The sequence below is a fragment of the Lissotriton helveticus genome, chromosome 7 (assembly GCF_964261635.1).
Source record: "Lissotriton helveticus chromosome 7, aLisHel1.1, whole genome shotgun sequence".
Classification (NCBI taxonomy): Eukaryota; Metazoa; Chordata; class Amphibia; order Caudata; family Salamandridae; genus Lissotriton; species Lissotriton helveticus.
In genome coordinates this window covers 112,791,756-112,805,530 of record NC_136068.1, presented here as the reverse complement: position 1 = coordinate 112,805,530, position 13,775 = coordinate 112,791,756, and the positions used below count along the sequence as shown (strand labels likewise).

General features: G+C 46.0%; 1 protein-coding gene across 1 annotated transcript in view; it reads left to right on the top strand.

Moving 5' to 3' along the window:
- The window catches only part of KCNQ2 (potassium voltage-gated channel subfamily Q member 2), a 359,037-nt gene that overhangs the window by 207,095 nt on the left and 138,167 nt on the right, over positions 1–13,775 (top strand). Inside the window, exon 7 of the mRNA XM_078650429.1 lies at positions 8,254–8,349. Within this exon, the coding sequence (XP_078506555.1) occupies positions 8,254–8,349 (96 nt within the window). The remainder of the gene's footprint in view (positions 1–8,253; positions 8,350–13,775) is intronic.

Sequence of the window (13,775 nt, the reverse complement as noted above, 5' to 3'; positions counted from 1 at the left end):
TGGCCAGAGGAATCATAGGTGGCCATGTGTATTCGCTGGCGTTAAAAAAAACAGTAAGGGGAGCTGAGACCAGATTATTCTTAGCTGCACACCTGAAGTAGCCCCACAGCAACACTGCAAAGTCTTTGAGGGATTATGAAACCTCTCTTGTGGCTCAGGGAGTTATTTCTGGTTTAGACATCAGAATGGGGGCAATCTGCAGTGTTTTTAAATGCATCAGGATGATATGCCCTGAGGGGGGGGGGAATTCTACTGCTAAATCCTGTGGTAGACATTAGCCACAGAAGGATGCAGGGACAATGAGGGAACCTTGTAAGGCAAAGAACTGAGACAAAGGGATAGCTTTATTCAGATGATGATGGTTTGAGGTAAATAGGGAGAAAAGTGGCACATCACTACAAAGATAGGTGTAAAGTGGGAAAGGAAAGATATGCATGGAAAATGACAATGCACTAAATACCCAGCTGCTTGATGAAAACAGTAAGAACAGGTGGGCACGTGCAGCCAACATCAGCCAGAGGGACAAGGCATCTGCACACAGCCTAAGAAGAGAAGCTAGCGCCCGGCAGGAGTGGCCGGGTGTGAGAGGCTAAACAAGAGCTGATTATCACATCAAACAGCAGGGATTAAAAACAGGGAAACAGTTATTAAGCTGGGTAAAAAGGATGTGCAAAGGCAATTGACATGAGCAGAGAGTGAGGCACCAGAGAAGGAATGTAAATAGCCTTCATGCGAGCCTCAAAAGGGAATTCTGTCTGGGGAACTAGGGATTGTGGTATAAGTACAGACATAAAAGAAGTGATAAAGGCAGTGTCAGGAATTGAACGTATCGGTAAGATATGTTTACATTCAGTAGTGTCCATTCCAATCCTTTCCCTTCAATTTACCCTACACCAGTAAACACAAGAATGTTCACGTACTGAGGGTAGGGCGACGTGGGGGGAGGGGGTTGTTAACCCTTGGTTGATGGAGGGGGCGAAAGGCTGCTTGCTGTGATTTCCACTACCCTTTGCAATTTAGTGTGCAAATGGTTAAAATAATTATATCTCTCGGTGCGAAGTTGATAGAGTTGACCCAATAGCAGTGCTTAATTTGTGAAAGTAGGAGTGCCGGTTCCCGATGCTCTGCTCAGAAGCAGGTGACTGGTGCAATTAAATGTCGGTGCTCCGAATCCCAAGGCAGATAGGGGCATATTAGCAGGGAATAGCGATATTTATCGCGAAATGCGCATAGCACACTTTTTTTTATCGCTGCCTTTCGCTGGATATGTTAGCGGAGAAAACATTCTATTAGCAGTGTTTTTCTCCATTTTGCTGAAATATCCAGCGATAGCGGCGAAATGCGTGAATATTGCTGCGATATTCACGCATTATCACCAATGGGGAATTAACCTGAAAATCCACCTCCCATTGGATAAACAGGTAAGTCATGTTTTTAGCAGGCGTTAGATTATAGCGATAATCGCGCTTAGCACGATTTTTTTTATCGCTTTGCCTGCCTTGCTAGTAGGCGATAGCTGTGTTAGCGACTGCTTTCAGTCGCTAACAGTTTGGGTACGGCCACTTTGCATGTCATTAGCGATAAATATCGCTGACATGCAAAGCGGGCCCCAAACCGGTTGCTATCGCCTAAAAGCTGTCGCTAACTGCTGTTAGCGACAGCTTGCTGATAGGGTGATAAAAATATCGCCGCTTTAGCGGCAAAAAGTGCTGCTAAAGCAGCGATATGGCCCTTGCTAATATGCCCATAGTCTTTAATCCATTACCAGACACTCACTGCCCCTTTTACTTGCACTTGCATGTATGCTTTTTGTTTTTGATAGTTGACAGTCTTTTTCTTCATCTGGCTACCCGATCCGTGTACATTTTCCTCTCTTGCATTCTGATACGGGAAAAATAAGTGTCAGTCCCCAAAAATAAGTTTCATGCCCCCCACCAGCAACCACCCACTGAAATTAATCACTGCCCTATATAGTTCCCAATCTGCTATACTGTTCTTCAATGATAACATCACCAGTAGTTCATTTCCATGTGACCCATAAATAAAGGAGTTGTGATTTACATGCATCTTTTTGTGAATTTAAGTTTACTCTGCCACCTGCAGTTGTAAATGGCAGAGCCATTCTTATCCTTATAGGAGGAACGTATGCCTGACATAGCAACGGCTGACTTTTCACAATCATGTATCATGTTACGGTTTTGGGGTGAGATTGTGAGTGATGTCATGGGAGTGGAGGGCACAGTAGGCATTGACAAGGTAGGAACACCAACAAAATCGTAAATTAAGTTTTTTTTCCAATCCCTTACTCCCCATAAATCTTTGGAGTAGGTGAGACCAGTTTAAAAAAAGGATCTACTGATGATCCGGGCACTTGTAGGCTTATGTTTACTACTCTACATAGCCAAGTTACTAGAGAAGATAGTCAACCAAACAGACACAGGAAGACTTAGAACAGCGTAATCTTATTCAGCCTTCTCAAGCTGGGCTCCATCCAGACTACTTTACTGAACCAGTCATCGTCATACGATCTTAGAATGCTGGCAGGTAATGGTGGTTCAAGCGTCGCCATCTTTCCGTAACTATCCACCGTATTGTATACAATCAACCACCAAATCCTGCTTAAACTACTTAAACTTTGCCAGCTAAGTCTTAAAACCTTGAATTGCCTAGAATCCTTTTCAACACATTGAACCCAACAAATTCTAATTCCTTCTCTTCTCTTCTCTTCTCTTCTCTTCTCTTCTCTTCTCTTCTCTTCTCTTCTCTTCTCTTCTCTTCTCTTCTCTTCTCTTCTCTTCTCTTCTCTTCTCTCCCCACTGCATTGGGGTATCCACTTGAAACTAATCCCTTACAAATCAGAGATCTTGCCTATCACTAACAAGCCTAATTCCTGGGACAACTCCTATAGGCCAAACCAACTTGGTGTTTGCCCAAATCCGCTCTCCTCAGACCATAATTTTAGCTTCATTCTGGATTCTGACCTTAAGCTGCAATTGTCAGATCAGCAAAGTTGCCCCAACCTGTTTCTATAAACAGAGTCCTACAATTCATCCTCCCCTTCGTCTGTTTGTTTCTCCCATGAAATTGTAGTAGGGAATGCATTTGTTCACTGACATCTATGCAATATCAGTGTTGGTCTGCTGTCTACATCTGTTGACTGCCCCCCCCCCCAAAAAAAAACATTTTTAAGGTCAGTTTTCATTCTCAGAAAGCATGAATTAGTATCCAGTCTTCTTCATTAGCCTCTCTGGTGACTGAGTGAAAGAAGAGAATTATTTTGAATATTTCATGCATAATGTATCACAATCTACCATGGTATAGCCCCCAAGTTCCTGCAAAACAAACACCAAAAATATGCTCCTTTTCCGAACCTCAGGTCCTCGAACAAATCTATTTTTCAAGTTCCCTGCTTTAGTTACAAGGCATACCTGTAAGGTTACAGGGTGCTACCTGTTGAAACTAGATTCCCTTGAGATTCAAACCCAAACCTCATTATTAAAGTTCAGGAAAGTAAGACCTGGATCTAACCTCTGATAATTTGATGCCCGGTCCCTGCTGATACAGAACCTATTCTCTGTTTTTCAATGCCACGATAGTCCTCTGGAGTGACGTACTGTACAAAACCTAAAAAACCCCACATAGGTGTGCAAACAAGTGGGGATGAGTTCTCCAAACACCTGCAAATTTCTTGGACATGTAGAGAAAGGGATTCTTGGGGTAGAAAAAGAGAAAAATAACTTCATGCGTCAATGAATATTTCCACCACGTCAATGAATATTTCCACGGCATATACGCCTTCTAATTTTTATGAAGTTAGACGTCAACTCAAGTAGTAGGAGTAAAACTGCAATATAAAATTGTCTGACTTTGAAAATATTTGTGTATTGCACCATCAGGAGCCATACAAGTTAAATTTGAATGGAATGTTCGGTATATGTTGCTTCGGTTTTATGTGATGCACTGAAGTGGTTGGCCTGGTACAAACCTGACCATGTACAAAGCTATGTCCTCTGTCCAAAAATCCATGAGTGCTACCTCAGAAATCTTACCAAAGCACCGGTTTGAGTTTGAGCCTATAGAAACATGGGTGCATTTGAAGGGGAAAGTTATTTTTCTACTGTCCATTGGAAGAGAACATTTAAAATTAGCATTTACAGACATGTATCTAATACCTTCATTGTTGAATTTCCATTTGTGGCAAATAGTTCTAGACCTAATATTTACAAATTTCAATTTAAGGAAAAATCGGTAAAGCCATCGTTAGGATTCTCTATGGTGAAAAGCTTTACTTAAGACTCAAACACAACGTTAACAAGTGGGCAGGAAGACTACAGGTCTTCTTCACACACAGAACAGGAACAGCAGTAATAGTAGATGAACAATGCTACCTCACACATTAGAGCTTCAGTCCCAGTAGTGGCCGGCATGGCTCGTGGGTGGGGAGGTGGGTGCGGGATTGCACGGGGAGGGGCGTTGCGCGGGTAGGGCAGTCAATAATAAGTACAACAAATATTTACACCTACCTTTTCGCCGGGACGGGTCCCGCGTCTTACCTACTCCGGCTCTGCTGCCTCCGACAGGAAGCAGGCAGCTAGGCCCCCTCCCCTAAATCAATCACAACGCTCCAGTGGAGATTTGTGATTGGTCGGGACGCCGCCCAGCCACGGGCTGTAGGGGATGGCATGTTCTCCATGCAGGCTGCATGCAGCCTGGATGGAGAAGGGCAGAGTGTGCATGACTGGTTTGGATGACCAGAGAGAGACGATCAAACGGTCTTTACGCACTCAGGAGTGGGAAACCCACTCCTGCCCTGCAGGGCAGCTCCGCCCACCCGCAATGTGCAAAGAAACATAAAATGGTAATAACCAAAACGTATTACCATTTCATGTTTTGGCTTTCTCGCACTGTAAGAAACCAGTGGGGCGTCTCTCCTCAGCCCTAGTGGAGGAGCCGCCCCTGTTCAGTCCTTAATTTGAGGTGGTGGTTTTCGGTGCTCGGCACCAGCACTTTATTGTCAAGAGTGGCACTTATAACAGTCTGCCTCATGGTGGCGATCTTTGTCTAGTTTTGTGATGAGCCCAACAACAGTTACTTAATAATTCAATTTACATTAAAATAACTAATAACTGCCATCAAAAGGTATAATTGGGTTGCAGGTATTGGTAATTTTTAATGTATATTTTAAGTCTGATTTGTTACATTAGTATGAACGTAATGGTTAGTTGTGTTGGTACTGTCAATGGCAGCACTAGCAGGGTCAGTGGTTGGTGCAAGCTGCATGGGCCTCCTGAGAAGGACCCCATTTTTTTGTTTTAGAAATGAAGCACTGGCTTCAGCAACAGTAAAATCAAAATCAGCGTTCACAGTGAAAATTGGCACAGCGCGTTCAGAAATTCAAAGTTCACTCCCCTTTAGATAGCTGCAAACAACAGAAAGTCCACAAGAAAGGAAGGTGCACTCTAAGTGAGGTCAGTTGGGAAGCGGACATTATCCCAAAAATCTTCTCATTAGTTATGTCGTTTGGTTAAAACCGGCACACAGCCAACGCGTTTTGTTCCCTAGTTCCACGGGAACTTTGTCAGGGCTTCTTCGTAGTGTATCAGGATGTGTGTAGCCTAAATGCAACACCGATTATCATCAGTGTGCAACGTCTTCAAATAGGATAGTCTCCATTGTGTGATCCAATAAGATCCCAAATGTAGTTTACTCCTTCAAACCAACAATGTTCAAAGCGTATATCATCATACGAACACTATACCTTGGTTCTCCTGGATTCGTAGCAGCAGGGGATGCCGGAAGTGGTTGCACTCGTGCAAACATATATGAAACTGGTGGGACTCAATGTGCTTGACCTTGGTCTGCTGCTGTATGTTTTTTTGTGTTTTGTAAAGCTGCAAACAACAGTCTCAAACACACTCTACACAGTAGACCCAGCTGCAGAACATGCTTTCTCCACACACCCAACATGAAACAAGTACAGTACTGGGAACGGCAGTCATGCTTCTGTGGAAACGAGATACAGACAATCAACAGCAGTGCAAGCTTCTCTCACCAACAACTGGTTCTACTCTGTCCACTGAGATGCAGATAAGAGGCTTCACTTTCACAAAGAACAAGTAGAGCATGAGCAGCGGCACTGGACAATGCATAACACATGGGTCTATTTTAAGCCAATTCAGGTTGGATTTTCAATTGCCTTCATTTTCTGGAAAACTCCATTTGGCATTTAGGACTGAGGTGCTGCCTGGCCCCATCTCCCAGGAGCAAGCTTCTTTTGTATTCCTAACGTGGCCACAGAGACAGCCAATTGCCATACATTTCAACAGACCTAATTCAGGCGGAAGAATCCCGCCATTTAGAGCTATAAATGGCTTTATTTTAGCTGTCTCCTGCCTAAAATTGCCTCTGTTTCAATATTAGTCAATGGGGAAAATAAAGAAAGTTTATTTCACTATCTCCTTCCTTCCTGTTTCGAAACAATGATAGGTATTGAGTGTATATTTAGTGTTTCTTTTGGAAGGAGCAAGCCTTCTGGCAACCAAGAAGAATGGTGAGGTGCTCTATTTCTTAGAAACTGGAGGAGGTTTGCAGTGCTATGCCTGGGTCTCCGGAAGAAAAGAAACAATGACAGCTCATGCAGGGGTTCTCTTATTTGGACTCAGCAAACCAGACAGCATAAACTTGCTGCAGGAGAACATGGCTTTACGTCGTACTGAACCACAGTTTAACATGCAAATATCAGAAAATCTCAAAAGGGAAGAGTGTTGGGCTCACAGGTGGGTCATCCTAACATACCCCTCCCAGACTAGTGACAACTTAAAACAAGACTAGACAAGCATTTGGTTGGATCTTCGGCAGAGCTTGATGTGAGTCAGGCCCACCATATCAAAGCGCCAGGATGCCCTCTGGGTGACAGGACTGCGCTCTATAAATACACAAAAATAAATATCTACACTGGCATCAATATGGTAGGCCCACAGTGCCATGATGCACGGCAATGCAAGCGCTCTTTTGCAGGGTGCGGTATGTGGTGACGAAAGTGGGGATGCAGTTAATCGTTTCCATGCCTCTCATGCTTTCATCTTGAAACACCACAGCAACCACTGTACCCCTTTGCAGCAAAATGTAAAAATATATTGTGCATAATACAGCAAAATGCAAAAACATATTGATCCTGAACTGAGAAAACAGGTGGATTAGGTGGCTGCTGCCCGTAGCTGCAAAGCATGGTACTGAAACAGAATGAAAAGAACAGTAGTATACTCTAATTTTATTTAATTTCTAAAAGCAGTCAGTCTCCAGAAGTATGCAGACTGAGGCCACTATGAAGAACAGTAAGGAGATGACTCATGTGGGATATATAACATGTATCACAATGATGCCACACCTCAACTGGTTGCTTCTATGAAAAAGAAATACTTCAACCTGTGTCAATGGCCCTTGAGGTTATTGAAACATACATTATCTGGTTTCTGGTACGTCATTCGTAAAGAAAGGCAATTCGCAGTTCACGTATCAATGCTTTGGAATAACCTCCCAGTCCACATTGGTGTCCATGCAACTATTTATGTGTCATGAAATGCACTGATCATCAAAACACACAAGATGATGGACGGAATGTTGCACAATGGCAAAACATTCACCCCCAGTCACAGATCTGGGTTTAATCCCATGGGGCACTGGGTCAAGACTGATTTGCATATGGCTGGGTTCAAACTGGAAAGGCACGGTGAGCAAAAAAACGATGGATTTAGGCCCAGATCTCTGTACTGGGGTGAATGTATGACATTGTTCTGCATTCTGTCCATCACCTGTTGTTTTTGAAATGCATTGATACCTTCCTATTGCTCCAGCCCCTTACGTCCCATTAGATGATCCAACGCAATATGTACTTTTATAATAAGAAGGTCCCGTATATGATTCTGTTTACAGTTTGCAAACTACTGATCATTTACAGACAAACAACAACAAACAGCCTTCCATAGGGTGGTTTATGTCATCGATTGTCCTGGAATCCCAAGAGGGCAATTCTTGTAGACAATCAACTAGATTTGGGAAAGACTCCCATCTCTATGACCTTCTTAAGGTAAGTCAGTTCTTTTTGTGGTGTGAATATAGGTGGGTAACTTTCCTTCAGTTCGTGTCAATCAATTCTCATCGATGGTTGATGAAGCAGAGGTATGAAGTTCACTCCCATCTGTTGCCATTTACTTCTATCGTTCGTCATCATTGACACTTGTCTTTTTCTTGTAGGGCATCCTAGGCTCCGGGTTCGCCCTCAAGGTCCAGGAGCAGCATCGTCAGAAACACTTTGAGAAGAGGCGGAACCCAGCAGCGGGGCTGATCCAGGTGAGCACCTGAAAGGAATAAGGCAATTAATGATTATACTTGTAAAGCAAACTTTACAGTCCTCTTGTTTGGTTATCAAGGGTTTTAAGTGGTGTTCAAAGTGTAAATTTCACACAGAGAAGCTCCACCTTCCTCCGTCCATATTGCAAGGCGTTCGCCAACAGGTGTTGACATTTGTAAAATATCAACTTGTCCAGGGGCAAGATACTTAACAAATCTACTTCTATTGTAAAAATGCCATGTGTTATGTTAGTTCCAGGCGGAGAGGTGATAAATGAAGGTAGTCTTCTCCTTATGTCAGGACTCTGATAATATCCTTCGGATGATGCCGGAGTGATATATTATGTCAGGGTTGGATTGCAACAATCACTGATTATCCTGAACTCTGAGGCTTATTTATGAGAGCCCTGCATCAATTTTGCAACACGTAAAGTGATACATGTGTGACGCAGGGCTCTCATAAAGATTTATGAATCTATGCAAAGTCAAAACTGTGTGGTTGCGAGTGACCTCATAAATCATGAGTTTGGTGTTGTAGCGCAAATCGCTGTGTCACCTTACTTTTGAGTCGAGGCGATGTTCCCTGGTCATTAAGGTGGGGTTTCCCAAGCAACACCCATGGAATTTGATGCTGCACTAGATTTACAAAAACATGTAAATCTTAAGATTCTTTTTGTGCAGGAAGGTACCCCTTCCTGCACAAAAATACTCCTTCCTGCAATGGAGGCACCCTTGCACCATGGTGCAAGGGTGCCTACGTTGGTGCTATAGTAACGGCAAATGAGCAACCCAATATACCCTTGAGGGTTTGGGCAAAGGATATGGTAGGGTAAAAATACCTTCAAGGGGTTTTGTTATTGTACAATTCACATAGACTTTCCAACAATGTTTGAGGTCCTTATATGTATAAGACCAATAGTGCAAAGCAACAATCTCAAATATTCATGCAATTTATATCGGTCACTGCAAGTGATCCAAAATAGAAGAGAGGGAGAAGGTGTGTATGAAAAAAGTTTGTATTTAATACTCTAGAAATAAATTAAAAAGGGTACAGAAATATAACAATGTTACAGGAGAAAATGATTCAAGAATAACAATCAAACAAAAATTCTCTATAACAATTGTAAGCGCTTGTCCGCTTCTTCACAGTTGAACAATTAATTAAACAGACAAAGCGTATATGTCGACGTTTCGGTCTCTAGTCTTGAGTTGAAGAGACCATCCTCAGGACATATAAATCATATCTGGAAAAACCCTGATAAAATGGGGTCTTGTGGCCTCCAAATACACTTTATTGATGATTAAAAAAGGCGATCGATAATGCCCTCCTGTATAGTAAGTGGCATATGTAATCTTCCACTTGGATGTATTTCGGTTGCTTCAGCTCAAAATTACTCTCGCAGTTTAATGCGGACGGTTAATTGATGTCGCACAGAGTCTTCCCCTTTACTTTAATTCTTTATGGAAGACAAGAGATCTGCATGAAGAGCAAGGATGCTTCATTTTGGGTGCATGCGGCCACGCTGACGATTCATTGAGCTCTTCATGCAGATCTCTTGTCTTCCATAAAGAATTAAAGTAAAGGGGAAGACTCTGTGCGACATCAATTTGCGCAGTAGATCGACAATTCTTAACCGTCCGCATTAAACTGCGAGAGTAATTTTGAGCTGAAGCAACCGAAATACATCCAAGTGGAAGATTATATATGCCACTTACTATACAGGAGGGCATTATCGATCGCCTTTTTTAATCATCAATAAAGTGTATTTGGAGGCCATAAGACCCCATTTTATCAGGGTTTTTCCAGATATGATTTATATGTCCTGAGGATGGTCTCTTCAACTCAAGACTAGAGACCGAAACGTCGACATATACGCTTTGTCTGTTTAATTAATTGTTCAACTGTGAAGAAGCGGACAAGCGCTTACAATTGTTATAGAGAATTTTTGTTTGATTGTTATTCTTGAATCATTTCTCCTATAACATTGTTATATTTCTGTACCCTTTTTAATTTATTTCTGGAGTATTAAATACGAACTTTTTTCATACACACCTTCTCCCTCTTTTCTATTTTGGATCACTTGCAGTGACCGATATAAATTGCATGAATATTTGAGATTGTTGCTTTGCACTATTGGTCTTATACATATAAGGACCTCAAACATTGTTGGAAAGTCTATGTGAATTGTACAATAACAAAACCCCTTGAAGGTATTTTTACCCTACCATACGTTGGTGCTAGGCTGCTGAAATGGCGCCAGTGCAGGCGGAAAGGCAGGAATTCACTGTATTGCTTAAAAATGGTTCATTCTAGCCCTTTCACTTTTGCGTAGGGCAGCTCAACAGGGTGCCGTGCTGCCTCCCCACATCAAAATGACACAAATGAGGCCTTCTGAAAATAGCAAAAATCTATTGATGTCAGGTATTTGAATACTCACCGACGTCTTTTTAGGTCACCTTACTGATAATAGTATGCCTGCACCTCCATTACAGAAGAGTTCTTATTATAGCAGAGTCACAGGTATTCCATTGTTCTAACTGACCCATTGCAGTTTTTCTTACTTTAGTTTCTGAAGAAGTTTCTTGTGAATTGCTCTGCCCTATTTAATGTAACGTATTTCACGGATATTGCAAAAAATAAGATACTGCAAATATTTCTGTATATAAACTCAGATTATACCTGCAGTCTAGTTCATTGGTAGCAACATGAGGACCACGGAGATTGCCCATAGTTTGACCTTCTCCACTTAATCACACTGTGTTATTTTGTTTGTGCAGACCACTTTATCTTCTTAATGCTCCTCAGTTGCCTTGTTTGTTATAGTTGTGAGCATACACTAGGATCGGATGTTTACGGTTTAAAGCTAGATGAATTCTGAATGTTTTGCCAGAGTTAAAATATTTGAGGCCCAAGTTTCAAAGAAATGTACTAATGTTAGTATGACTCACACACATAAAAGTTTGTTTCAAACTTTACTCACATGAAGATTTTTATATGGGGGCGTGGCTTGGCAAGCCACGATGGCGGCTGTGTCCTGCTGAGGCTCCGCGATCGGGCTAGCATCTTGCCCACTTCCTACGATCGCTGGGAGCCTCAGCCTACAAACATATATTCCACTGGGGCTTACCTGCAGTGGGGCATCCTCTAGCTACGTCGCGGGAGCTGCGGACGAACGCTAGACACCGACCCGTCCCTCTCCGAAGCCGGAGCCGAGCGCCGGGCACCCAAGATGGCGAGCGCGGCTCCTTCTGCTTGCTGGGGGCGCCGCTGAAAACCTGTCCCCGAGGCGGCGACCCTCGCCGAAACGGACTGTTGGCGGCTCCGGAACTCCGGCGAGGAGAGCAGGGACCGGCTCACGGACTTTCGATCCAGGCCAGGCTGATTATTGCGGTGGCAGTCCGGCGCCCAAGATGGCGGCCGCTACGATGAAGCAGCGCTACACCGGCACTCTTACACGGCCAGGAGCCTGATCCCAGCACTGACCAGCCCACCGCCACGGACCAAGGAACGCCAGCGGAGGTGCCGCCTGTGTGACGCTGGGCCCTTCGAGCGACCACAATCCCACCTGGAGGCGGTGAGTGTCGACCCCTCCTCCCCCCCCCCTCCCGTGGACCGCGGCGCAGGCGACCCGGCGGCCCCCTACCCCCTCTGGGGCCCGCCGAGGGGTCGCGGACCGCGTCGGCCCTTGCTCGGGGGGGGTCAGAACGCCTCTGTAGCATCGCGTGGCCCGGTGGACCCGGGTGCCTGACCCCAAGATGGCGCCCACAGAGCCCAGGGCGCCGTGATCGGAGTGGGCTCCGCCCTGGAGGCACGGTGCTCTTCTGACCCTGAGGCGGTAGCACGCCACACCGTAGACACTCATCGACCCGAGGCCCCCCCTGGGCCCTGGTCGCCTACTCCTTAACCCCCGGGGTCGCCTGAGAGACAGCGCCACGCGCCGGGGAAGGGGAGCGCAGGATCCGGCCTCACTGAATACGCCCTGTCTCCGGGGCAACCTGGACTATGGTGGCAGTGCCCCCCTGATGCGCATCCCCTGACACCTGGACTGTCACCCCCTGCAGCCGCGAGTTACTAATCGCGCCCCGAACTGGCAGGGGTCCCCTAGAAGGAAGACGGTGACTACCCCGGGGCCAGGAAGGACTGGGCGCCCAACCTGCACTGAGCTGCTGCCTACCTGGATGCACAGAGTGGAGGTGGCCTGCTGATCGCGGGGTGCACGGGGGCCCGCCCCCCCCCATCTTTGACAGCACTCATGGGGAAAACGAAGGCCTCGCAGCTGACGCCTATCCCCGAGACGGCCCCCGAGAGGATGCCACAAACTAGAACATGGACGCAAGCCAATGCGCCGCAAACCGACCCTACACTGTCGGCGAAGTTGGATCAGGTGTTGGCAGCAATCGAATTGTCCCGCCTTTCGATGGAGGAGAGATTGGGCGCCCTGACAACGGACATCAGTCTAATCCGCGACGACCATCGCAAGTTAGCGGACAGGGTGAAGGAAGGAGAACGGATCGTGACTGAGCTGCAGCCTGCGGTGAAAACACAGGAAGCGGAACTGAAGGAGGTCCTACACCGCGTGGCGGCCCTCGAGGAACGCACAGTGGACTTGGAAGGGCGTTCAAGAAGATGTAACATCCGCGTCTTAGGCCTACCGGAAGGGATTGAGAACTCGGACCCTCTGACATACATGGAATCCTGGACCAAATCTTTCACACCGGAGGCGGACAGGTCGGCATACTTCTCCATTGAAAGAGCCCATAGGGTCCCGGCCCGGGCACCCAAGCCGGGCCTTCCTCCGCGACCCATGTTGGCTAAATTCTTGCACTTCCGAGACCGCGATGCGGTGCTCCGTGCGGCCCGGACGGCCGGCCCCCTACAAGTGGAGGACCAGCACGTTATGGTGTTCCCGGACTATGCCCGAGAAGTCCAGCACCAGCGTTCCACCTATCTAGACGTCAAGAGGCGCCTCCGCGCAAATGATCTTCAATATTCCCTGCTGTTCCAGGCCCGCCTGAAAGTGCTACACAAAGGGAAAGCCCTCTTTTTCAACACGGCGGAGGAAGCGCAGGCTTGGACTGAGTTTCACTGCCCAATAATCCCTAATCCTGGACCCCAGAGAGCACGCAACAACGACTTTAGACGCTCCAGACGACGAGGTGCGAGCCGTGCTCGATCGGGCCGCCCCAGGGGCCAAGCGTCATCCCCCACGGGCTCACCCGACCTCACGCAAATCATGCAGGAGCGACGAGACGCCCTACGAGCGGTGACCGAACTGCACACGTCACCCATAGCGTCGGATCTGGAAGGTCGACCGCACCTGTTCACCCCTGAGAAGGACCGGGACAGTGACGGAACAATGTCAGGGATAGGACCAATCTCCTCCCCCCTTGTTGCGGTGCATACCTTGGACGCTACCCTGGCCAGC